Genomic DNA, 24,851 nt, shown 5'->3' with positions numbered 1-24,851 from the left:
TTAGGGGTATTTTGGTAATTTCACAAGGGCTTAAACGGTCAAAACTGGAAACCTGAGTTTAAAAACTTATACTTACTGTTATTTTATAAAAATATGCTAAATACATCAGTAGGTATAATCCTTATATGTTTAATATGGTTATAGTACATACTATGCGTTAAAAACGCTTAAAAAGGCGATTTAGAGCCGTTTCCGGGTTTTCAAAAGAAAGCTGATATTTTTATATTTCCAGAATGCTCAAATTAATTTATTTAACGAATAAAATCAGTAGAAAAAGGTTTGGGGTCAAAAAGATTTATAAAACTCATTTTATGGCTTAAAAGGTCAAAACCGGTAATAACCGAATCGAACTTAGAGACCTATGATACGATCAGCCAAAAATTAAATAAAAATCTTCAAAAATCCCAAAATATTATATAACATCAGTTGGTAAAAAGTTTGGTATCTAAAAGTGGGCTTAAATAGGTTATACGCTAATTACGCCGTTTATTCAACATAAAGCTTTAGATTTACGATATCGGACATAACTCTAAATCTGGACCTCCAACTGATATCAAATTTTCGGTGCAAGTTTATAAATCAGTAATAAAGGTTTCTACTCTTTCACTTTTCCAAAAATCACGTTTTATAGCAAAAAGGGCAAAATAGTCATATTTAAGCATAACCGGTAACATGCATATGAATCGGACAAGTATTGAATCAAATCCTAAAATCTCAGAGAGTTGCACGTAAATAAAAATGGTCTAAAATAAGCTCTAAGGCAGATCTCAAACATGCATGCACGGATCCGAATCGAGAGTCAAAGAAAAAGTCATTTTAGGAGACTTTCGGTTCCGATCCGGGTTCAAACTGAAAATTTGTCGAGTTGATCATGATGAAACATGTTCTTACATTATTTACAAAGTTATTTTGACGATCAAACAGGTTGCATGTGATCTACACTGTTAATTATGCTAAATTTTGCAAAACCCCATTCTGTTGACTTTTTAGGAAAAGCTTTGACTCGACAATTATCAAGCTTAGAGTGGGAATCTGAAAATACCCTTTTAAGGGTTTGTTACCCACATAAATACCTACGTGTAGGTACTTTCAATTCGAGAAATGACTGAGAAATTTCCGTTTAATCTCAAAGTCAAACTTAAATCACGGTGGTTTGACTTTTGATTAAATAACTAAGCTAGAACGAATTAGAGAGGGTTAGGAATACTTACAACAGCCTTAATTACGGTTATGGATCATTAGAAAGCCTAAGCTTGATCAGAGATCTTCAGAATTGTGAATGTAAGTGAAGTATCAAATAAAATTACTTCCTTTATATAGTTTTCAGGTCTCCGCAGGATTATGACACTTGTCGTAAGGGGTAATCTGATCAAAACAAGTGTCCAGAGGCCTGATAATTCTGTGGGCAAGCCCCTAGTATCGATTTGGTGGAATTAGAAATCAGTTTGTACATGAAAACAGCAAGAAACAGGCTGTTACCAGCTGTTTGCACGTCTGCTGAACTCATGCGGCCCGCTTAGAGAACCCAGGCAAGTCATGCGGGCCGCCTGGATGTCTATAACAGCAACAACAGCTTTTATTTATGACAGAAATGGTCCCTGCAAGTCTTTAACGACATTTAAGGCACGTTCAAGGCCCGTTATCCTCATTTTAAGGTTCCACCATGATATTTAAATATAGGGAACCTGAAACATGTTCAAAAACATGTCGGACAACGGTTCGTTTGGCCGTATGGTCACGATATGCGTTGAATTACGACGAAACACGGACGGATGCTAAAAACGAACCAAACGACGCGACGAAAGGGATTTTATCAAAGCGATCACTAAAATAAAATATTTTAGTGCTTACATAAATTTTTGGGTGTCCGGGGATATTCAGAATGTGAGATATGCGCAAAAGTGCAAACTTGTGCACTTTTTGACACTTTTAGTCCCTGCATGACCTTAAAGTTTATTTTTGCGCACTAAACACCTCTAAGCCTGAATATAAGCTATAGAAATGATAATTAGGGCATGTTTAACTCATGGACACTTTCCGGAAGGTCCGTTACCATATGAATCGACATACTTTTACAGTTTGACGCAAATAGTCCTTAAATTGCGTAAAGTAGCGCGAAATGCCGTTTGATGTTATTCAAGCCTTCCATGACCCATATTTATCCTTACCAAGCATATACTTAAATATTAATACGCTCTCGATCGCTTAGATGGTCACCGAAAGGCATAGATTCAAAAGTTGACGCTTTAGGCCCCTCTATTGCGCAAACTTGCGCATTACAACATTTAATAGCATTGAAGCCTCATCTAATCCATATTAGACATTCTTGAAAGTATTATTAAACATCACGATGCTTCGGGTTCGCTAAAAGGTCATTCAGAGGTATAATTAAACATATTGACACTTTTAGCCCCTCTAACTTGCAAAGTTGCGCGTAACTTTACTTATAGGCATAAAAACCTTAGATGGCCATCATTTGGCATTCCCGAGAGTATAATTAAATATTATTAAGCTCCTGGTTTGTTAGAAGGTCACTCAGAGGTAAGAATTAACATGTTGACGCTTTTAATCCCTTTATTGCACAAACTTTCAATTAATTACGCAAACGACTACACTTATTCATCAAGTGGCACATTTGCGAATATAAACATCGTGAGAGGTTATTTGGAAACTTATTTTAGGTATGCTAACACTCCCAGTCCTTTTATTATCAAAGTTTTCGATTTTTCGAAAATTTAGTCTCTTAAATTCAGCATTGGACTTTATTAGGGTTTATTACACGTGTCAATATATCATTGGACGTGATTTTACGAGGTGTTACACAAAATTACACAATATCATATCTGATATCGGACCTTTTGAGTTCTGGTGCTATGTTCCGAAATCGAAAAAAATCAGAATGATATTGATAGAATCGCCCTGTAAACAGCCGTCTGATGTTATTGTTCTTCTTCTTATTGATGATGTTGTTTAATTGATGATGTTCGGACAATCAGACCTTTTAACTTCATGATGAAAACAAACAAAAACCACAAATCAATTACAGATAATCACTTAATCATATTATGAAATACTATAAAACTAACAATGAAACAATTAAACAAACCAGCAGCACAACAGCGTCGCCGTGTCGAGTTCTGAACTTCTGATTGTCGCCGTCGAGTTCTGAACTTCTGATGTTCATTCAATCTTCAATGGCAGCTCTGCAACATGTTCCTTCTGTCGTAATGTCGTTCCATGAATATGAATCTCCCTTTCAGTTTCCAATTCCACGTTCAGTGTTTTTTTATTTTTTAAAATCATGTTAGTATTGGGTTGGGCCCAATAAACCTAATGTATTTGGGCTAAATTATTAAACATAAAAAGGTATTTGATTATGGGTCTCTATATTGGATTTGGTATGTATTTACATTTAAAAAAAAATAACATACATATATCTATTTTTTTTAAATCCCGTGCCCCTCGAAAAAATGGGCTTTGTGCGGAAGTCCTCCCCGCACACCATAAGAGCCGCCCGTGAGTCTCGCTAAGGCTATGGGGTGTGGGATAAAGCCCATAGGGGCTTTATCAGGACACGTTAGCGCCACGTAGGATCCACGTCAGACAGAGGGTTTTATCACGCTCTCACTTAACTTGCAGGGTGTGAGATAAAACCCCCTATTAAACAAAATTAAAAAAAAAAAAGATTTTATTGGATTAAATCATGTGAGCCCCACCTGAAAATCTCCTTCTTCCTCGTTACCATGGTAGCGGACAACCCATGACGCCCCCTCCTTAAACTCAGCCCCTCCTTAAACTCGGCGGTGTGGGGTGGTGGGTGAGGTGGCTATGATAACGCCTCCACACCCTCCGGCCTAATAACAACAATATTGCATGCATTTATCCGACTGTAATTGCTAGTCACGGTCAATCTTTTCAAGACTCACCTGTCGCACTTTCAAAAGATTTATATTTTAAGATCTCGGATTTCCCTTGGCCCACTTACCTTTTTGCAATAAATATTCTTAATCTCTAATCATTGTAATGTAATTCAACTTTTAGAAGATTTTTTTATTTATTTATGATTATAAAAAACAATTGAAAAGAAGTTATAAAACAAAATATATGTATTTCTAAAAACATCATTCTTTGTGACTCATTTGAGCAGATACGTGAATTGCAAAAATGATGTTTGAATACTCAATATATGAACACATGAAATTGCAAAAATCAAATTTCTTATTAACTAAAGACACAGATTACAAAGACCACAAACATATCAGGAACACGCTATGGGAGGAACACGCTATGCGACCGGTAATAGAGACTATTCTATTATATTCTATTCTATCTAATAATATTGAGTTAATAGCCAAAATGGTCTATGAGGTTTGCTCACTTTTGCCACTTTAGTCTAAAATCCAATTTTTTTAAATCTGGGTCCCTGAGGTTTGCATTTTGTTGCCATTTTAGTCCAAATTTCAAAAAAGTCTAATTTTGTCAGGATTTCTTACTGAATTTTGTCTTCTTCCTCATTTCTCACAAGGGCAAAATTGTCGTTATAGATTATTATAAACTAATTTATATTAAAAAAATAAAAAAAGCCTCAAAGAACTTTAAATAACCCTAATCGATCAAAACCTCTCACATTCCCCCATCTTCTTCCTCAGACCTGCTTCCCTTCCCCTAATCGAACATCGAACCCTAACAATGGATGACAACGAAGACTGGAACTGGTGCATCCGAAGAGGAGGCACAACGTTTGATCCTGAAGTAAAATATGGTACGTAATCGTGATTGTTTACTTATAAATTTGATGTTTTTTTTCTTTCAAAATTGTTAGGGCAATCTTAGTTGAATCGATCTCTGAAAAGCTTTTTTGTCAATATACAGCTAATCGACCTGGATTTTTCACGCTGAGACTTCATCATGGAGGTAATTTCACTGATGAGGATGACTTTGAATACAGGGGGGGTCAGGTAGACCACTTTGAATACCTGGATTTTTCACGCTGAGACTTCATCATGTAGGTTTGTTGCTACGATGGAATCCACGACCTGGGTTTTGTGTGTTCCATGATGTGCGAAGCTGCGTCGGAGCTCCACATGTGCATACCACCATTGTTGATGCAGGTCTGAGGAAGAAGATGATGGGGGAAGGTGAGAGGTTTTGATCGATTAGGGTTATTTAAAGTTCTTTGAGGCTTTTTTTTTTATTTTTTTAATATAATTTAGTTTATAATAATCTATAATGACAATTTTGCCCTTATGATAAATGAGGAAGGAGACAAAATACAGTAAGAAATCCTGACAACATTAGACTTTTTTGAAATTTGGAATAAAATGGCAACAAAATGCAAACCTCAGGGACCTAGATTTAAAAATTTTGAATTTTGGACTAAAGTGGCAAAAGTGAGCAAACCTCAGGGACCATTTTGGCTATTAACTCAACAACATTGATCAACGTGAATAGTATTAGTTTGTTATTGGTCCATATTGGTGGTGTTTGTTTTTCTAAAAAAGATCTGCACAGACTTTTCTGTCTGCACCGCGCAGATCACGTGCAGATATTGTCATATATAGATTTTTTGTTTTTCCAAAGACGTTTCATTAAAAAAACGTCTAAGCGAACGCTTCTTAGTACAAACTTGACAAAGCCACTTCTAAGGTCTGCGGAGGGTTAAACACCACCACCCACCACCACCATCCACCACCCTCCATAGTTCATCACCACCACCATCGTCCACCACCACCACTGTCCATCACCACCGTCCACCACTCACCACCATTGTCTACCACCACTATCCACCACCACTGTACACCACCACCGTCCACCACCACTCACCACCACCGTCCATAAACCACCATCAATTTATTTTAGAAGTCTACATATGTTAAAAAAATAAACAATTTTCTTCTTGTAGACTGTAGAGGTTTGATCCACCCCTTCTTTTATAGATGTCTGCAGATGGGATCCACGGACTGCGGGCATTTATCTCATAAAAACAAACAGCACCTTAGTTTGTAGTCTTTTTCTTAGTTTGTTGTTCTATACTATTATTGTTATTGTTATTGTTATTATTATTAGTATTTAACTAATCTACGTTTCTAATCCTGAATATTAATAGAGTAATTATACGACCCCTGGACTCTAATAATTTTTTTTATTAAAGATTTATGTTTATACTCCTTAACTTTAATAGATTGGTCATAGAAAGTTAAATAATAAGAATTATTTTTCTACAAATGATTTACTTTCGACCCCCGAACTTTAATAGAGTTATTATATGGCCTTGAAGTTTAGTAAGTTATTGTTTTAACGAATATTTGTTTTTTTTATAAGTTTAATTCTGTTTTTATTTTGCTTATTGTTTATTTAACTTATTATAATTAAAGCTAACTCTAGACATGTTATTTAATTGTGTCCCTTGTTTATTTTTGTCGCCATTTAGATTAAAGCATACATGGTGAAATTAACCCTTCTATATACGAGATAGCAAATTTAATTGTTTTTTTTATTTACCTTATTATAGCTAAAGCTAACTTTTAACTTTAAAGATGTTTACTTAACCATGTTGATGATTGCTTATTTTTACCATTGTTTAGTTAAAGCCTGCGTGTTCTATAATAACCTATCAATATATTATGTAACAAATACATTCTCACCAGCACACTTCTACGACCCTACTGCGAAGCGTGTGCCCCAATACTAGTTGCTAACAAAGGCATTTTCTTCCACTACATATAAACACACATAGAGCACACATGATAAGGAACAACTTGTAAGAGGGTACCATATTGATTCACTTTAAATATTCTCATTTAGTGGAGAGTGGAGTCATTTATATTACCATAGCTTTTATATATGATACATGTATATGGTTGACTTGACAACTCATTTAATTTTAACTAATCGTTTCTAACATCACAGATAATTTGTTGAAGATCACGAGAACACATAAGTATGTAGATGTTTATCATTAGATCCGCAAAACAAGTCGATTTCAAGTTGAGAAAACTTTGAGAAATTTTACAGATTGAGTCTTCAGCTTTGAGTAAGGTTGTAGTTTAAGTGTTTAGCTTGAGTGGACATTTGCTTATATATCCAACTAGCCTAAGGACCCGTGTATTACACGGGTTGATTAAAGATAATATCTAATCATCATCGTCGTTTACATAAAATGTTACGAATAAATACACGTGCTGAAACGGATCATGTAAAAACTTTTTATTAACCATGAATATGCAGACATCACAATCCGTTGAAAATCTCTTTATATACCACATTAGTTGTTTTATCTGTAGGTTTTCCGTTGTTGTCACGTATGAGTAGTTTGACCCCATCTCTTGTTTTCACCCTTGATAAGGCAACATACAATTGATCAAACATATAATATCTAATGACATTGAGATGAACTTTGTAATGAAAAAACATTTCAATATAAACGTAGAAAAATTATACTGAACTAAAAAATTATAAATATATAGGTACACGGGTGGTCTTACAATAAATTATATTATTCAACAGTGTTGATACAGGAATTTGGTGGAGAAATAGTTGATAGATTAGACGCAAGCTCGGATTCGGGTCCTCCACAATTGTCACTTTATCCCAGTTCTTCGCTAGCTCAAAAAAACCAAAAATATCTATCTCCAATTTCATTGTGGAAAGTAAAATGTTCAAAATTTGAATATCCTTCTTATTGAAATAAAAGGAGTATCAAACAGAGGACATACAATGCTTCCATGTATGGACATCCCTTTTGCTTTTAAGCTCAAAAATGCAGTCCAAATGTTGGCGATCGATGTAAGAATTTCAAAAACAAAGGTTGCTGTAGAAAATTCACCATTGTACATTGGAGGCATCCTGCGAAAGTTGGCATAAATTAAATATCCTCCTCTTGCATGTGTATAACATGTGTTTAATCATCACGAAGAGGATTATTGTGTAAGTTAATAAATATGCTATGATATTAAAGAAGGTACTACATTTTTTTCTAGGGCACTCCAGATCTAAAATTTACACCAATTTAGCAACAACTTTAAGATCACAACCAACAGATTTTCCATTCTTTGGTTAAAATTACCATGTTCTAATACCTTATTAGATGGTTGGATGCTTTATAAAGAATCTTGTTATAGCTTTTAATTATCAATAAAGATGCAGCTTGTATGTAATTTTTTCACACATCCTCCTCGTACATCATTTTAATCGAAAAGATTCAATAGTGAAACTATATTACTACTGTAACAAAATATAGATTATAAAACTTCAAAAAATTGGGACAAAAAAATGTTTCGGCTCAACCTGATTTGCTCCGACCCGCATATGATAATGACTCGTCTTGACTCATTACGCAACCCACCCTACCCATGTCTAAATCTATAGTAATTGTATGGCTGGATTAAACGCATACCTCATTGTTATATGCAAATAAAAAACATACGGGGTAATAACTTTCTACAATTGGTTGATTCATTTCAAGATCCATGTAAGCTACATGTAGTCTCGAATCTGTAACAAAAATGCAACTTTGGAGTATTTCTTGAAAGTATGTCTAATTCATTCAAATGTAACTTCAGCAAAAACCATTTTCATCCAACTCAGTTCCAGTTCTAAAAGCCACTTGGTACAGTTCACCCATATACTTACTTGAAAGATTAGCACGTTCTAGTAACGATTTAGACAAACTCTCTTCAACATCAAAAAACCTTAGCAAACAAAAGCAATCGTCATATTACACAGGGTACCAGTGCCCCGGTGTAAGAGTGTAATCAATCGAAACAACGCCAGGTACTTTTCTCACCATCCTATACATGGAGGATTACATAGATTAGTGAATCATTTTGTTTGTTTAGCAAGTTATAGTTTATAAATAAAAAACTTAATTTATCATAAATAAGGAGGCAAGAATCAATTACCTTAATTGAAATTGCTTACTAATCCCACATTTTTCCTTAATGTCTTCATCAAGTTTGTAAGCGTACAAAAATACACAACTTAACATAAAAACAATCATCAAAGTCTATATCAGATGCATTAATATAACATATATATAACAACCTAATAGTAAATTTAACAACTTAATTTGGTATTTAGACACACGTGCCTCCAGTCACATGCGGAGCAATAATCTGGTATATAAAATCCATTGGCATTAGCACCTGCACCTGCACCTGCACCTGCCTCAATATAAGCCGAATCTGCAATTCCGATAACTATTTCAAGATCGAACTCCGAAATCCTAGAAACCTATGTAAAAGCACTAATGAGTGGCTTATTGGTTCAAACTAACTTTTGTTATAGTAGCAGCCCAATGACTATTGGCGCAAGATGTATGTAATTCAATCAACGCTACAATAAATTGTTCCTAATTCAGCCTATAATATTAGTGGGATCTGTCAAATAAAATAACAAATCCGGTGATAATAATTAAGCAAACCAAAACAGTAATAAAACATGATGAATAAGCCTTTTTCATCAGCGCTGTCATATTTCTGACATAATGATTCAAGTCCATTACTTTTTTTCTACTATTTTCATCTTCATTCATTTCCTTACAACACAAAAGCTTAATGTAGAAGAGTTTAGACTGATTCTACAGCTTGATGAATTACTCGACTATTTTGTAGTAGAAAAAACAATATTAATAATAACTCATACAGTTACAGAAAAAGCATTACAAAACCATCTCTACGCACACAAAAAGAGAAAAAACCGTGAAATTTTGACATTAGAGCTAAAACTTCACTAACTTGAAAAAGGTATGATATCTTTGTCAATGAGTTTTTGCAAATGATGCCGGTACCTGAGCCGGTTTTGATGACGAAGCATAACACGATATCATTGCATTTGCTTGATTTTGTTCAGCCTATAAACAATATAGCACACAAAGCAATAAGTATGAGATATTTATCAACCAAACTCAAAGTGACTCAGTTTCAACACCTATCCATTTTGACCTATTACCAACCCATCCGCATAACCTGTTACCTATCGACCCAAAAAATGTAAGATGTTCTACCTGGATGTCACTAGCAACTACCAGTATACCAGCAAGATCTCCACCAAACTTGTTCAGGACCTACCAAAGTAAAGCTCAACCCACAAGACATACCTTTTTGTTCCACCATTGTTATTTTACATAAATGCACCTAACAACGAAAGGATTTCAAATCAACCTACAACAGTTTCACACATACAACATTTCAAAATATTTATACCCAAAGATCGGACGTGACTCGTGGATACATCACTTTCTATAGAAGAAAGTAAAAGAAGAAAGAAAAGGGTTGTACCTCATATGTTAAGGTACCTCTAGGAGAGTCAGAAGAGTTAGGCTGACGAAGTGTTACATTTGAAATTGCACCGATTTCAATTTAGATTTTCAGTACCCTTGGCTAAATTTGAACAGATTTCATGTAAATCTGAACCAAATGTCACAAAATGTCAAGGTATTGTAAAAGTTCGCAAAATATACTATCACCATACATATAAAACAAAAAGAGACAATCCTTTAAATATCTATAAGTACTTCTAGTTTGACCAGTTTGAGATGAGACAGAAACTAAATCTATATATAGAACCAAATGGTGTTTACTACTTATATAATGAAAAATATAATGCAGGTAAGCATTGTTCATATGTACGCACTTGTTGCTCAAGATTTGTTAAATATGATTTTTTTTCTTTTTCTTAAACACCTAGCAAATTCTCTATTCAAAACCATCCTTAAATCATAACTAACCATATTAAAGTAGGACTAACTAACCTTCCATTCTTAGACTCAAAAAAATCTTGGTTTCAACTACAACAAAGAACATCATTTGAAATATAAGAGATCTCTTCCAACATAAAATTAGAATCTACTACTTCTAATAAAGCAAAATAATTTTAAGCCACTTGTCATAGTTTTAACCTATTACTTGCCACTTGGCAATTGACTAATCCATATGTTTTTCTAATGACCGCCAAAACCACATCCCTCACTTTTCTTTTATTTTCCTTCTTCTTTCTCTAACCTAATTAATTCACCACCGTTTCACAAAGAAATCTCTTCATCTTCACTCCAATCATCTTCCCAAAATACATTTGGTTTCCTTATATAAGAATGAAAATCGCTGGATCTACATATATTCATAGGATTCGAGTCTTCTGCTTCTTCATCGACGCATACGTTTTCTTTTATCGGCGATTCAGAGATTCTGAAATATATATACAAATCCGTAAGTTGTTTATGTTAAATTTCTTCTTTAATCATTATCTTGTGTTTCTTCGTTTCAGTAATTTCTTAAATTTATGCTTATGTTGAATAAACCCTAAATATGATTGTCATTGAAAAATCTGTTGATTTTGGGGTGTTAATTTATGTTTTTCTATACAAATAAGATGTTTATGAAAAACCCTAAACCCGATGCAGGATGCTGAATTATTTTAATTTATATTGTTTTTTCATTCATTCAACTTTGTATGAAACCCTATTCCCGATTTGGATGCTGAATAACTTTAATTTCTATAATTTTAACTTTTGTATATTAATATTATTTGATATTTAATTGTTAATAATTCTGTGATTGTGATTCAACAGTCTATATCCGATTTTGCATATAAAAATGAATTGATTTTGGGGGTTTAAGAATTTGTTTTGGAATGAATATATTTTATTTATCATGTTTATTTGTATTATATATGTAATTTGTAAAATAAACGTAAATCTGATTTTTATGTGATATAGATTTTAATGATTTTTTTTGAATTAATCTGTTTATAGGTTTTTTCAACTTGATATTTTCCTTATTTTTTGTGTTATAGAACTACTTATTCAACTGATTGTAATGTGTAATCAGTTTATTTTTTATGCTATCATAATATGATTTTATAATTAGTTGTCATAATTTCTTTGCACATTATGTTTATGATAGATAGTTGTTTACAGAAATTTCTGTTTGATTGTATAATTTGATTATTTTGTTTGTAACTACGTTGAATGCATAATGATTTATCTGATGTCGTTTGTTTATGTAAACTATATTTTAGGTATTTACTATGGGTGATAGTTCATCAAGGTATTTTGTATTCATTTTAATTATTTTGTAGCAATAACCTAAACATGTTTTACTTTATTAACATTTGTATTTGTATTGTATTTTCTAATTCAGTTACAGGGCACTCTGGTTCTGTAGGGAAATGAATCGAGCAGACCAACTTATTATGGTAGGTGAATAATTTTTTATTGAGTTTTTGTTTTCTTTTTTTCTTATTATTTAATAAAGTTTACTATAACTGTTTTGTTTAAATCTTTTGAGTATAGTTATAATTCGTTTTTCCATTCTATTGTTACATTAGGCCATTCCAGATGACGCTGCGTCTAAACTATGGGGTGTTGACAAAGGCCCTACTAATGTTACGATACACACTGAAGATGACTGTGTCTTTAATGTTTTTTTAAGCGCTTCTAAAGGGAAGATATTTTTTTTTCATGGTTGGTCCAATGTTGTAGTACACTTGGGACTAACCAAAGGATGTTTGGTAGTTTTTAATCCACTAGATCCTACTACTTTTAAATTAACAAGTTTCATTGATGGGGTTGGTCGTGGCTCTTCCTGGACATAGATGCTATCTCCGTCATGTAATTTTTATGTAAGATAAACTCATATATTATTTTTCCTATTGTGTAGAATTATTACTTTATTTATATTAATATTAACCTTTTTTTCTTTCCTTTTGTATCATCCTACAGGACATCCCTCAAAGTACTTTGCCCAAAAGTTACGATTATTCCTCAAATGATGTAACCTCTACTGTAATGATAGACAACAAAACATTTAACGTTTCCTTGTAACATATGACGGTAAAGTCGGTTTTACCGTTGGTATGGACGTAATTGTTAGTCTGTTTCAGTTGGAGGTTGGTTGTTTATTGTTATTTACTAAAGGTTTTGGTCATTTTTTCTATTTAAAAGTTTTTGGAAAAAACGGTGTTGAAATCAATTATCCTGATTTAGATGCTGATGAGGTAAATTACATATTGATAGCAATTTATACATTATATATATATATATATATATATATATATATATGCTAATTGATTACAAGTTATATTTATTACTTTGCAGGCTGAAGTTCCACCCTTAGATGCTGAAAATGAACCTGATGAACATATAGATGGTTGTGTTACAAAGTTTGTTCGTATGGCTGGTGAAGATTATTTTGTAAGTTTGAATATACTTTTACAAACTGCTTAAAAACAAGTTATCTCATTTTATTTTACTTTATAAACATTCATATCTATTATTAATTATATTTTTACAACAATGCAGAGAATCCCTCATCCTGTTTCCCGCAAGGCTAAACTTCACGAAGGTTTAAAGGACTTGAACATAACATTTTTGCATATGGATCCTCCACTGCAAATTACCAACGGTACAAGACGTGAAAAAAGAACCAACGGTCGTGGTTATCGATACGCTTTAACCTGTTGGAAGAAGTTCATGAAAGCCGCTCGAATTAAGGTCCGTGACCAGGTTCACTATTCTTTTGATGAAAATGAGCAGGTTTTGAGTGTTGAGAGGGTTGTACCTTATGTTAAGCGTACTAAGTAGTTATATGACAATTACGGCATGTTTTTTGCCTTTTCCATTTTTTTGGTTTTAACATTGGTTTTGGTTTTCAATTTCAAGGTTTTTTTTTTTTTATTTTTCATATCTTAACTGTTATGTTAATCACTATATGCCATGTCTTTAAAGTTCAATCTATGTTATTACTATTTTTTATTCTCACTACATGAATGATGTATGTAAAACAATATACAAACTATTTATAAGGATAAAAGAAGCTGATATATTCCAATATTAACTGATTAATGTTTACAAATTATATAGTTTATTTATATAACTCACGGTTCAAGATGTTATAATAACATTACTGTATATTTTGTTATCGTGATAATTTAATGTATATTATATTTTTATGGTTTTTAAAAAAATATAAAAAATTAAAATTTTAAACATTAAAGTCAATCATATTTATAAATGATTGATATTGATAGAATACCTTATTATTTTAACCATTTAACATGATTTAAAATAATCACGATCCTATTCGTGATTTTATCAACTTACTTTCTGCACATAGATTATATTGTTGTTATTTCTAGATTGTAGAATATATTTTAGTTTGTACCTGTTACATTATAAACTTTTTATATAACATTTAACATTTAGCATAAATAAAGTATTAATATTCTTTTTAACAATAGAAAGTCAACTTTCTCTTAATAGGTTGCAAATTCGAAAGTTTTTACTTTGAAAGTTATTAATCATAAGAATTCCTTTCTTTTCAATTTCATGTAGTTAATTATGGAAACTGTTGAATCATAACAATTTAGATAAATGTAATTTTTTTTATTTTAGTAAAGGTTATCAATTATAATTAAAATAAATAATATTGCTACCATAATTAAGTGACCATTTTATTGTATAAATTAGTTTCATTTGTTATTATTCATACACATCACAACTACTGAAGTTGTCTCTTTCGATATACATATCTTCTGGTATGAGTTTTGAATTTGTAATGTCTTTCATATAGTTATTGTTAAGTTATTTTAGTCATCAGCATACATAGGATGTTTTTCATGTTCTTTTCTTCAATTATTGTTCTATATGATCATCAACTAACATATTTTAACTGTTTTTTTATTAATTTTAGAGATGGAACAGGCTGCTGTCACACTTCTGAATAATGTTGATCTTAATGTTGATGATTACACCATCAGAATCCGCATAGTCAGGCTATGGACAAGACCTACTTTCAATAATCCTAGAAAGATTTATTGCTACGACATGATATTCATGGACCAGGAGGTTTTTTTTAGACCAATTCATACTTTTGTTTGAATAAAAAAATATTTAGTTTCAGTTTATAATTAATTATAAAACTTTTTTTTTTCAGGGTACGAAAATGCAGGCCTTTGTTTTACAGAAAAACACTACTGGTTATGAACATTTGCTGAAAGAAAATCAATGTTTAACCATTCGTAACCCTTCGATGGGTGAAAATCGTCAAAAAGTCAAATATGTTCATACTTCGTTCAAGATCAATCTAAATGCCAACACTACTGTCCAAGAATGCAATGAGCCTGTTGGTGCTGAATGGGGATTTGACTTTTCTCCATTTGATTCTATTGTGGATGACCCTCTAGATGATAGCAAGTCTTTCAAAAGCCCTATTGGTAAATTATTTTTAATTTTTCTTAATTTTTAATAAATTTAATATTATATATGTTATGTAATATTAATTTCATTATTCTGTGATGTTTAGATGTTATCGGTTTTGTGGTCAAGTGTCTTCCGTCAGATGATAAGAGTGATAATAATAACGTCAAAGACGAGAAGAAGACAACCTTTATTTTGGAAGATTTGCAGTACATCCTTATATCCTTATATATATATATATACATATACCTTATATTACTTATATATTTATCCCGTTTTTTATATATTTTACAACTATCAAGTTAATTCTTTACTTTTTGTTTTTTAGACACCATCAGATTTACGTCACGTTATGGGGTTGTTATGCTGATCAGATTTTGGATTTTGAGAAAAACAATAAGGACGAAAAGAATGTTGTGGTTGTTGTTCAATTTGGGAAGTACAGATTTTGGGGAGGTATATTCTATACCTACAATCAGACTTTTCATTAAACTACATATTGGTTTTTATACAAATTTGACTTTTATTTTTATGTTGTAATAATGAAACAGGTAATTTGTATGTCTCAAATTTGTATAATGTAACTCGAGTCTTGATAAACTCTGAGGTGAAAGAGATTATGGATTTCAAGAAAAGGTTTGTAATCGTATTACATTTTTTTATAGTTTTACTTTTAATATGTATTACTTTCAATAATGTTCTAAATAATTATTTTGACATATTTTTATTAGATTTATCGAGAAACTTTCTCCCGAGATTTCTTCCAGTTATTCTGGCTTAAGTTCTCCTGTTGTGAAGACTGTCACTGAAGAGTTCCTATCTGACTTGACCTTTTATCCCATTGGGTCGTTAAACTCAATAGATACGGTAACACGGATATAAATAGCTTTAATATTTTTTCTTTTATCTATTTTGTTATACATTATCTATATCTTAAACACAGACGAGGTTTGTTGTCATTGTTGGGACTATCAAGAGTTTTGCATCGAACAATGAGTGGTTTTACAACGCATGCACAACCTGCAACAAAAAGGTTTCAACAACTACTGTTGTTAAACAAAAGCAGGATGGTACTGATGGTGTTGAAGAGGTCACTGTCTTGGAATGCAAGACTGATGTTTGTAATACAAAGAACGTTTCATCAGTTCCAAGGTAAATCTTATCCATGTTAAGGTTTTTTTTTCAAGATAATTAAATATCATTAATATATTTTGCAGAATTAGGCTTTATATACGTGTGCAAGATTGTACTGGTATTGTTAGTCTGACATTGTTTGAGCGTGAGGTGACAAAGCTTTTGAAGGTTAATGCTAATCAGCTTTTAGACAACAACATTGAAGTAAGTACTAAATATTTCCTTTTTATCATATTTTTTCGTTAGTATACAACATACAACATAAAGTATATTTTCTTTTTCAACAGTTAGCAAACGAAGGAAGCTTTCCAAATGAGCTTAATTCTTTACTCAATATGAAGTTTGCGTTCAAGATTGCTGTTTCTTCTTTTAACATTAGCAAAAAGTCTGATGGCTACTCAGTCTCCAAGATGACTAATAACCCGGTCGTTTTATCGGAGCTTGATAAACATTTTGACACTATTCAGGTATATTTTTTCTAATTTACCTTTGTACTATTATTACAAGTTGTCAATAATTTTTGTCTATTAATTATTATCATTCTTGGTTCTTTTTTTTTTTTTTACAAATTCAGCCTATTGATGACGAAGCCTTCAATGTCGAACCATCTGATTCAAATCGTACTGAAGATTTGCCTGTTAAGGTTTACTATACTATACCTTATGTTTCATTTAATTTTTACTCATTATCTGTTAAATAAATGAATATTTTTAACTCATCCCTATTTATTTATTTATTTTCTTTTTATAGGATTCCATATCCCAAACGGGAGACGATGTAACCCCTTGCTCGAATGTTTTTAAAGTATGCTTTACAACATCGTTTGATCAGAAGGATGCTGACTTGGATACGAACAGCGAACGTGACTTAAAGCGCAATTTGGATACCGTGTATGACGTGGATGTTGTTTCTTCCCAGTCTTCATCTAAGATGCGTAAAGACAGTGGTGTCGATGAAGTTCTTCTGATTCCAAATAAAGAAGCTTAGTAATCTATAATTCAAACATTTGATATCATCGTTTGTTTTGTTTTCATTATTTGGATATTTTTGTTGGGCTTTTTTTTGGATTTTGACAATGATTTGACTATTGTGGTTAATTTATATGAACGTGATTGTTTTGTGGTTTAGTTGTTTATTTCGGGTTACAATTTTATTTTTGCTAATTGTTGTTAATTATACTTATTTTTCTTATATATATTGTTACGATACTTTATTGTTTTATGTTATATATCCATTATTTTTAAGTCTAATAAAGTTCTTAACCCGTTTCTATTATTAATAAAAAAGAAGAATAATATTTTTATTAAAGTTCTAATGTATGAATGCTGCCATATAAACCAATTTTATATACGATTAGTTTAAAGCATAAATTTTATATTAAAGTTTTTTTTTTTTGGTAAGTTATTTACATATGGTAACTTGATTCGGTTATATATATATTATTTCCAAAAAAAAATTTAAACTGTTGACTTTCCAAAATGAAGAATATTAATATCATTAAATCTTAACATTAATAACGTTTCCTTAAAAAGAAATTTTACATCATATAAATCTCTTCATCTCATTTCAAGTCATTTCTACTATTTTGTGCTATGAGTACATCCCTTTCACTCCAATGGTATTTTAATTCAATTTGAACAAACGATAAGTTTGTTATTCCAAAAACTTATTCCGCAATGTATAAACGGTCAAAGCATGATTCCAATACTTCCCGAAACCAATCAAACCAGGGAAACACTTTAGGTTTTGTTATTTGATTTATCTTTAACTTTCTTTTGTTTGTTTATGTTTATTAATAATTTTTATTAGAATGTAATTCATTTTCTTTACTTCAATGATAGGCATTTCAAGAAAATGCAAGCGTAGATCTTCATTTATCTCCAGTAATGAAGTTAACATAAACAACTCAACAGGTAACACTTTTTGGATTAATGTCATGTTTGTCTACTTTGTATAACTAGAATAACTACATCGATATGATTTATTTATGTTATGTTTCTTTAATTTAGATGTTGCTGCTATTACCTCAAGAAGTCCTTTCTCAGACATTACCAATGGTATTGAACTTCTCTCATTTACTAACTTATTTTCTTATTCTTCAACATTTATGTACCAATGTATATCGATTTTATGTTATTCAATTCACTTGAATGCACAAAACATGTAATAAATATTAAATATAAGCTATAAAATAAAAGTACAACATATTGATATATATATAAATACGGTTACATAGTAGCTGTCCAAACTACATAAAGATCGTAACTTACGCTACCTTACTTTTAACACATACATAAAGATCACACATGTTAACAAATACAAAACAACTTTTAACACCACATAACTTACGCTATCTTACTTCATTAGCCAAAACAACAATATGTTATTCTTCTACAGTCGTTCCAACTTTCAGACATTACCACTAGCCGAAAACATTCGCAAGGAACAAAACACCAATATGTGGAAAGTATTGGAACTTGCAATGATCACCTTCTTTTATGTTGTTATCCTTAAGCCATTTCGCCCATCCTTTGACAACGTACTTGATACTGTTTTTATTTGGCTCCGCTCTAACATCATGTTTTGTCTCGACATTCTCCCTGTTGACGATCTTAACTTTCAATGTTTCGTCAACTCCTGTTATCCGTGCTACCTCAACTGGTATGCGCTTCAAGTTTCAAAACATATTACTAATTTCCAATATTAATGTCAAATATTTTAAAAAATACCAAACTTCTTCAAATTATGTAAACATATTAGACGTGTACGAACATATAATTTAGTCTGAACTTACAAACCGTTTGGTGTATGGGACAATGAATATCAGCGGACCAGTTTCATCGTCATCATCATCAAACTCTTCTGAATCAGCCAAAGACTCTTCAGAATCCGATATAACCACAACATTGTTCTCAGCTCCGGCCATGCTAAGAAACAGTTAAAAGGTTGACATATGTTAAAGAAAACATAAACTCATAACATATAATCCAATCATTTGTATTTAGTTAAAATTATTGTTAATTTTCTAACTTTCATTATCTTCACACACTTTAAAGTCATTATAAGTAAAATCCTAACAACCTTTGTTCTTACATTTCATCTTACCCAATAACATAACAAGTACTCCTAACAAACATTCTTATTGCATTTCTTTTTACCCCCTAATTCCATATCCGAGAACAACTTAACTTCACTACCTAATCATATAAAACTCCTACTTATTATTTGTTGTTTTACTTTTAAAAAATGATTCTTTTGTTAAGTACAACATTTTTCATATAGACATTTATTCAAACACCTGGTGTGCATTGTATTCTTTATGTCTTATTGCATGTCATTGTATTCAAATCACAACCTAAATCATTTATTTTCATAGCAGAATACAGGTATGCACCAAATACACTTACAACATCATGTATGTTAACTAAATCAATGAAAACAAAATTGTCAATGAAACAAGTTACGTTTACCTTCTGCTATCCAGATTTGGTAGTTTATCAAATAAATCGAATCAGATAATTACAGATGAACATCAACATTGAATTTAAAGGATTTATGTTACCTGATTTTCGCACCGTATAATGCACAAATTCAGAATGCAGATGTTAGCCGGAAGTTTTCAACCCTTAATGAAAGTATATGAAACTATAAGATTTTTTAATGATATATACACAGATCATGATGAGGTCGACGTAGAAGCAATTAGTAGATGTTGACTATTTTTTCTGCATATCAGTATGTCATATTTGAGCACAAGAATCCATGCAATGAGATTCATCTTTAGCCTTATATGTCTATCTATTTGTGCATTTTTCTATTTTATATATTAATATCTTTTTTTTATTTTTATATATACTTATTGTGGCATCAATTATTAGAAGGTAATAATTTTTTGTTTACCATAATAACATATATCAAATATGATAACATTTTTATATAATCTTTCAATATTAACAAAGTTTTATTTATACTTATTGATTGATATACTAATTTTCTTAATACAACTAACGGTATTATGTTGTTTCATTTGTTTTACATGTTACTACAGTTTTAACTCCGGCAATTACACAAGACGTGTGCAGAGAGAGGCGTAAGCAACGGAAATTGTATTTGGATAGTAAAAGATCTAATGTATCAAACGTGTTACCGCTTTCTAAGAAAATTGAATCGTCGACTACTAATTTGTCTTCCACTTTATTCCACACTCCAACTACTTCACGTCATGCATCTACTATTTCTCCAGGTTTATTTATTTAATTTCTTTAAAATTTTCATAATTTTTAAATTTGCATACTTAACTATTTGGTAAAACGTATATATGTCTAAAATAATTAGATATATCAAATATGATAACATTTTTACGAAAAATTAAATTATTATCAAATTTCCATTTCAGCTAATGGATTTATATATAGTTATTTTTTATACAACTAATGCTATTATATTGTTTCTTTGGTGTTATATGCTAATACAGTTTTTACTCCGGTAATTACACAAGACGAGTGCAGAGAGAGGCGTAAACTACGAAAATTGTATTTGGATAGTAAAAGATCTAACGTATCACACGTTTTACCGGGTTCTACGACAAAAGAATCGTCGACTTCTAATTCGTCTTCCATTTTATTACACACTCCGAATACTTCACGACATTCATCTACTATTTCGCCAGGTTTAATTATATATTAGCATTAAGCTTTTCAATTTTTTTTAAATTGCATACTTAACTATTTTTATACATATATATGTCTAAAAATATACTTATTTTTTTTTTATTTTATCAGTTGTTTTCACGCAAAGTTATCAAAGTTACACTAAAGAGAGACGGAGATTAAGGAGACTTTATCTAGATAGTAAAAAATCTCCTATCTTACAAGGCAAATCGAGGGCTATGAACAGTTTACAGTCTTCTTCTATTACAAGGTCCTTTCAATGTAACACACAAAATGGTATTTTTATACATTTGTTAATATTTACAAGTAATATTATATCCGATTTTCTAAATTGATATTTTGTCTAGGTGATTACCCATCTGCTTCAAACAACCAATCACTTTCAACAAGTGTCCGTCGCTTTTCTATTTCTCCAAACATAACAACAATGAATACAACTCCTATTTTACGCAAAACGTCTCCAAAGCTATCTACTGGGAAATCTAAGTTATTAGGCAGACAAAGAATTACATCTCCTATTCCAATGGTTGATTTGACTACAGATGCAGCGTTAGATGGAGATCCTTACAAAGGTGTTTCACCAGGTAGTCGCTTCATTTATATATTGTCGACATTATTTTGTATACCATTTTTTTATTTTTAAATTCATCGCTTAATTTCATTTATTTTTATTTCTCTGCTAATCTACAGATTACTTAGATCATGGGGACCAGTGTATTACGTGTCAAGTATGCAATGCAAAGTTTTGGGAAGTAGAAACGACGAGAGGCAGAACCAATAATCGGAAGACAAGTTATTTTTTTATGTTGTGGATATGCTAAAGTAGAGCTACCCGATTATAAAGATGCGCATCCAAATTATTAGAAACTGTTTACGTCTTTGGATAATGAAAGCAAGCATTTTTTGAAAAACATTCGCCGTTATAATTCTATGTTCGCTTTCACATTAATGGGTGGTAAGGTCGATCCGACTGTTAATAGAGGTAATGGCCCATTTTGCTACAGGATTAGCGGTGAAAACTATCATAGTATTGGAAGTCTGTTGCCGGAGAATGGCAATAAACCAAAGTTTTGCCAGCTATACATATACGATACAGAGAACGAAGTTTCGAACCAAGATTCTATATTTAGGTAAGTATCTTACAGTATAATTTGTTTCAGTTGTTTCTGAATTAATAATTAATATTTCATTTTTAAAAATTGTGTCAAAACAGTCGATCTAAGGAGTCGGATACATCATCTTCTGCTTCAGTTGATCGTCACTTGATCCAACATATCAAGTCTGTGTTAGACTCTGATAATGTATTGGTTAAAGTTTACAGGATGGTTAGAGATTGTTTTCATGACGATCCGTAGCTTACTCTTAAGGTACGTCTTATTGGAAGAAGGGACAAGGATGGTCGAATGTATAACTTACCAACATGTGGCGAGGTTGCTGCTCTAATTGTTGGAGATGTTGAAAACGCAATTGAGAACAGAGATATTGTTGTTGAAACTAAATCGGGGACTCTTCAACGAATTAGTGAATTACATCCTTCTTACCTTGCTCTTCAATACCCAATTCTCTTCCCGTATGGAGATGATGGTTACAGAGTTGACATCCCTCATAGAGGTGTCATAGATGTAACCAACAAGAAGCGTCCAAATTGTACGATGAGAGAGTTCTTTTCGTATCGTATTCAAGATAGAGTAAACCAATTTTCTCTGATTCTAAATTCAAGGAGACTTTTCCAACAATTTTTGGTTGATGCTTATACGATGATTGAGAGCGAGAGACTAAACTACATACGTTTTCAACAAAAAAATCTAAGATCTGATACCTATGAAAGTCTCCGGAAATTGAGAAATAATGGTCAGCAAGATATATCTAATGTTGGTACACCTCTTATATTGCCTTCTTCGTTTACCAGTGGAGCTAGATATATGATGCAAAACTATTTAGATGCAATGGCTTTATGTAAATGGTTTGGTTATCCTGATTTTTTTATAACCATTACATGCAATCCCAAGTGGCCAGAGGTAAAACGGTATCTTAAAGACACCACTCTGAATCCAGAAGATAGGCCTGATATCCTGTCAAGGTTGTTTAAAGTCAAACTGGATGCAATTTGTAAAGATTTAAAGGAATGTCATATGTTCAGAAAAGCAGCAGCAAGTACGTATTGCAATCCTTTATTATTAAATATATTTTTTACATTTTCTTTTATTGATTTTAAATTATTTTTATGCAGTTATTTATACAATTGAGTTTCAAAAACGTGGCTTGCCTCATGCGCATTTGTGCTTATTCATGGAACCAGAAGCTAAAATTCCCACTGTTGACCAAGTTGATCCGTTCATATGTGCAGAAATTCCAAACAGAGATGATGACCCAGAGTTGTATACGCTTGTGAAGGATTTTATGATTCATGGACCATGTGGTAATGCTAATATGAGCTGCCCATGTATGGTTGATAAACAGTGTTCTAAAGGCTTTCCTAAAAGATTTCAAGATACTACGACAATTGACGCCAATGGTTTCCCATTATACAGAAGGAGAGATGATGGAAGAACAGTTGTCAAAAACCGGATCGAGTTAGATAATAGAAGTGTTGTACCATACAACAAAAAGTTATTGAAAAAGTATCAGGCACATATAAACGTTGAGTGGTGCAACCAAGCTGGGTCAATTAAATATTTGTTTAAGTATATCAACAAAGGTCCGGATAGAGCAACAGTTGCTGTTTTGCATAGTGATAATCATAATGAACAACATGAAAACGATGAGATTAAAGAGTATTATGACTGTCGCTATATCTCAGCATGCGAGGCATCATGGAGGATTTTTAGTTACGATGTAAATTACAGATATCCTTCTGTTATGAGGCTTCCATTCCATCTTCCAGGTCTCCAACCGGTTGTATTTGGAGCAGATGAAGACATCAATTATGTTCTTAACAGGCCATCTGTCAAGTGTTCTATGTTTCTGTCTTGGATGGAAAGGAACAAAGAGCCTGATGACCATTTGGCGCGTACACTAACTTATGTTCAGTTTCCAACTTGGTATGTATGGAAGATTGAAAACCGTTGTTGGCAACCTCGGAAGAAAGGTAACTCAATTGGCAGAATTCATAATGTTGCTCCATCTCTTGGAGAAGCTTATTTTTTAAGAATCTTGCTCAACAAAGTCAAAGGACCTAAGTCATATGACGATATCAAAACTGTTAATGGTCATGTACATGATACATTTCGAGATGCGTGTTTCGCACTTGGTCTTTTAGATGATGACAAAGAGTACATCGAAGCAATTAAAGAAGCAAATGAAACAGCAACAGCTTCTTACGTACGAAATTTATTTGGCATGATGCTATTGTCCAATACTATGTCAAGACCGGAGATCGTATGGGAAAGCACGTGGAAATACATGACAGATGATTTCATCTACAGATATAGTAAACTACATCGTGTTGAAGGTACATTATCAAACTTTATAAAATCCATTTTGCTTTTTTAATTTTTTTCATACAAGGTTTAACTAAAATATCATACTCATTATATCAGTATTTGAACATCTAACAGGTTTATCAATTCCAGACGATGAACTTAAAAATTACGCTTTGTTGGAAATTGAAGAGTTTTTAGGTATGATGTAACACCTCGAATTTTTGTGTCCAATGATGTGTTAACACGTGTCATTTGTTTACACGTGGCATCTATAATAAATAAAGGACTGATTTTGACAAACCTTGAAAGTATATAAATTCGAGGGTTATAAATGTCAACAAGGGTAAATATACTGTATAGTATCCCTAAATAATGCTTAAACCTTCAAACGAATAAATTATAGATCGTACAAAAACAAAACGCGGAAGAAAG

At 32.0% G+C, this 24,851-nt stretch overlaps 2 protein-coding genes and 2 long non-coding RNA genes across 4 annotated transcripts; all 4 read left to right on the top strand.

Annotated features, from left to right (window-relative positions):
* Nucleotides 1–13,362: 13,362 nt before the first annotated feature.
* Nucleotides 13,363–15,063, top strand: LOC110942669. Its single transcript, XR_004889809.1, has 3 exons — nt 13,363–13,489; nt 14,688–14,842; nt 14,931–15,063. It is a non-coding gene; the product is annotated as an uncharacterized LOC110942669 (long non-coding RNA).
* A 16-nt stretch (nt 15,064–15,079) lies between these two features.
* Nucleotides 15,080–15,616, top strand: LOC118490664. Its single transcript, XR_004889808.1, has 3 exons — nt 15,080–15,210; nt 15,300–15,402; nt 15,522–15,616. It is a non-coding gene; the product is annotated as an uncharacterized LOC118490664 (long non-coding RNA).
* A 196-nt stretch (nt 15,617–15,812) lies between these two features.
* On the top strand, nt 15,813–17,314 carry LOC110938550. The gene is made up of 7 exons (XM_022180810.2): nt 15,813–15,829; nt 15,925–16,060; nt 16,137–16,345; nt 16,411–16,531; nt 16,615–16,794; nt 16,902–16,970; nt 17,078–17,314. Exons 1-7 carry the CDS (start codon nt 15,813–15,815, stop codon nt 17,312–17,314), a joined length of 969 nt encoding a protein of 322 aa, XP_022036502.1.
* Nucleotides 17,315–19,923: 2,609 nt separating this feature from the next.
* Nucleotides 19,924–24,628, top strand: LOC110942670. The gene is made up of 11 exons (XM_022184441.1): nt 19,924–20,038; nt 20,376–20,570; nt 20,802–20,996; nt 21,109–21,258; nt 21,345–21,581; nt 21,688–21,725; nt 21,958–22,127; nt 22,211–22,322; nt 22,365–23,151; nt 23,228–24,448; nt 24,555–24,628. Exons 1-11 carry the CDS (start codon nt 19,924–19,926, stop codon nt 24,626–24,628), a joined length of 3,294 nt encoding a protein of 1,097 aa, XP_022040133.1.
* Nucleotides 24,629–24,851: the final 223 nt, after the last annotated feature.

Source organism: Helianthus annuus, chromosome 3 (genome assembly GCF_002127325.2).
Source record: "Helianthus annuus cultivar XRQ/B chromosome 3, HanXRQr2.0-SUNRISE, whole genome shotgun sequence".
Lineage (NCBI taxonomy): Eukaryota > Viridiplantae > Streptophyta > Magnoliopsida > Asterales > Asteraceae > Helianthus > Helianthus annuus.
Note: the sequence above shows the minus strand (reverse complement) of the source record. Positions and strands in the feature narration are given on the sequence as shown.

What these genes read in the sequence shown, in the direction of transcription:
- LOC110938550 (XM_022180810.2), top strand. An exon ending in AACATTTTGACACTATTCAG is followed by an intron (nt 16,795 to 16,901) that starts GTATATTTTTTC and finishes TTACAAATTCAG; the next exon opens with CCTATTGATGACGAAGCCTT. An exon ending in CTGAAGATTTGCCTGTTAAG is followed by an intron (nt 16,971 to 17,077) that starts GTTTACTATACT and finishes TTCTTTTTATAG; the next exon opens with GATTCCATATCCCAAACGGG.
- LOC110942670 (XM_022184441.1), top strand. Translation starts at nt 19,924, where the DNA reads ATGCAGATGTTAGCCGGAAGTTTTCAACCCTTAATGAAAGTATATGAA. An exon ending in TTCATCTACTATTTCGCCAG is followed by an intron (nt 20,997 to 21,108) that starts GTTTAATTATAT and finishes TTATTTTATCAG; the next exon opens with TTGTTTTCACGCAAAGTTAT. An exon ending in AACCAAGATTCTATATTTAG is followed by an intron (nt 22,128 to 22,210) that starts GTAAGTATCTTA and finishes GTGTCAAAACAG; the next exon opens with TCGATCTAAGGAGTCGGATA.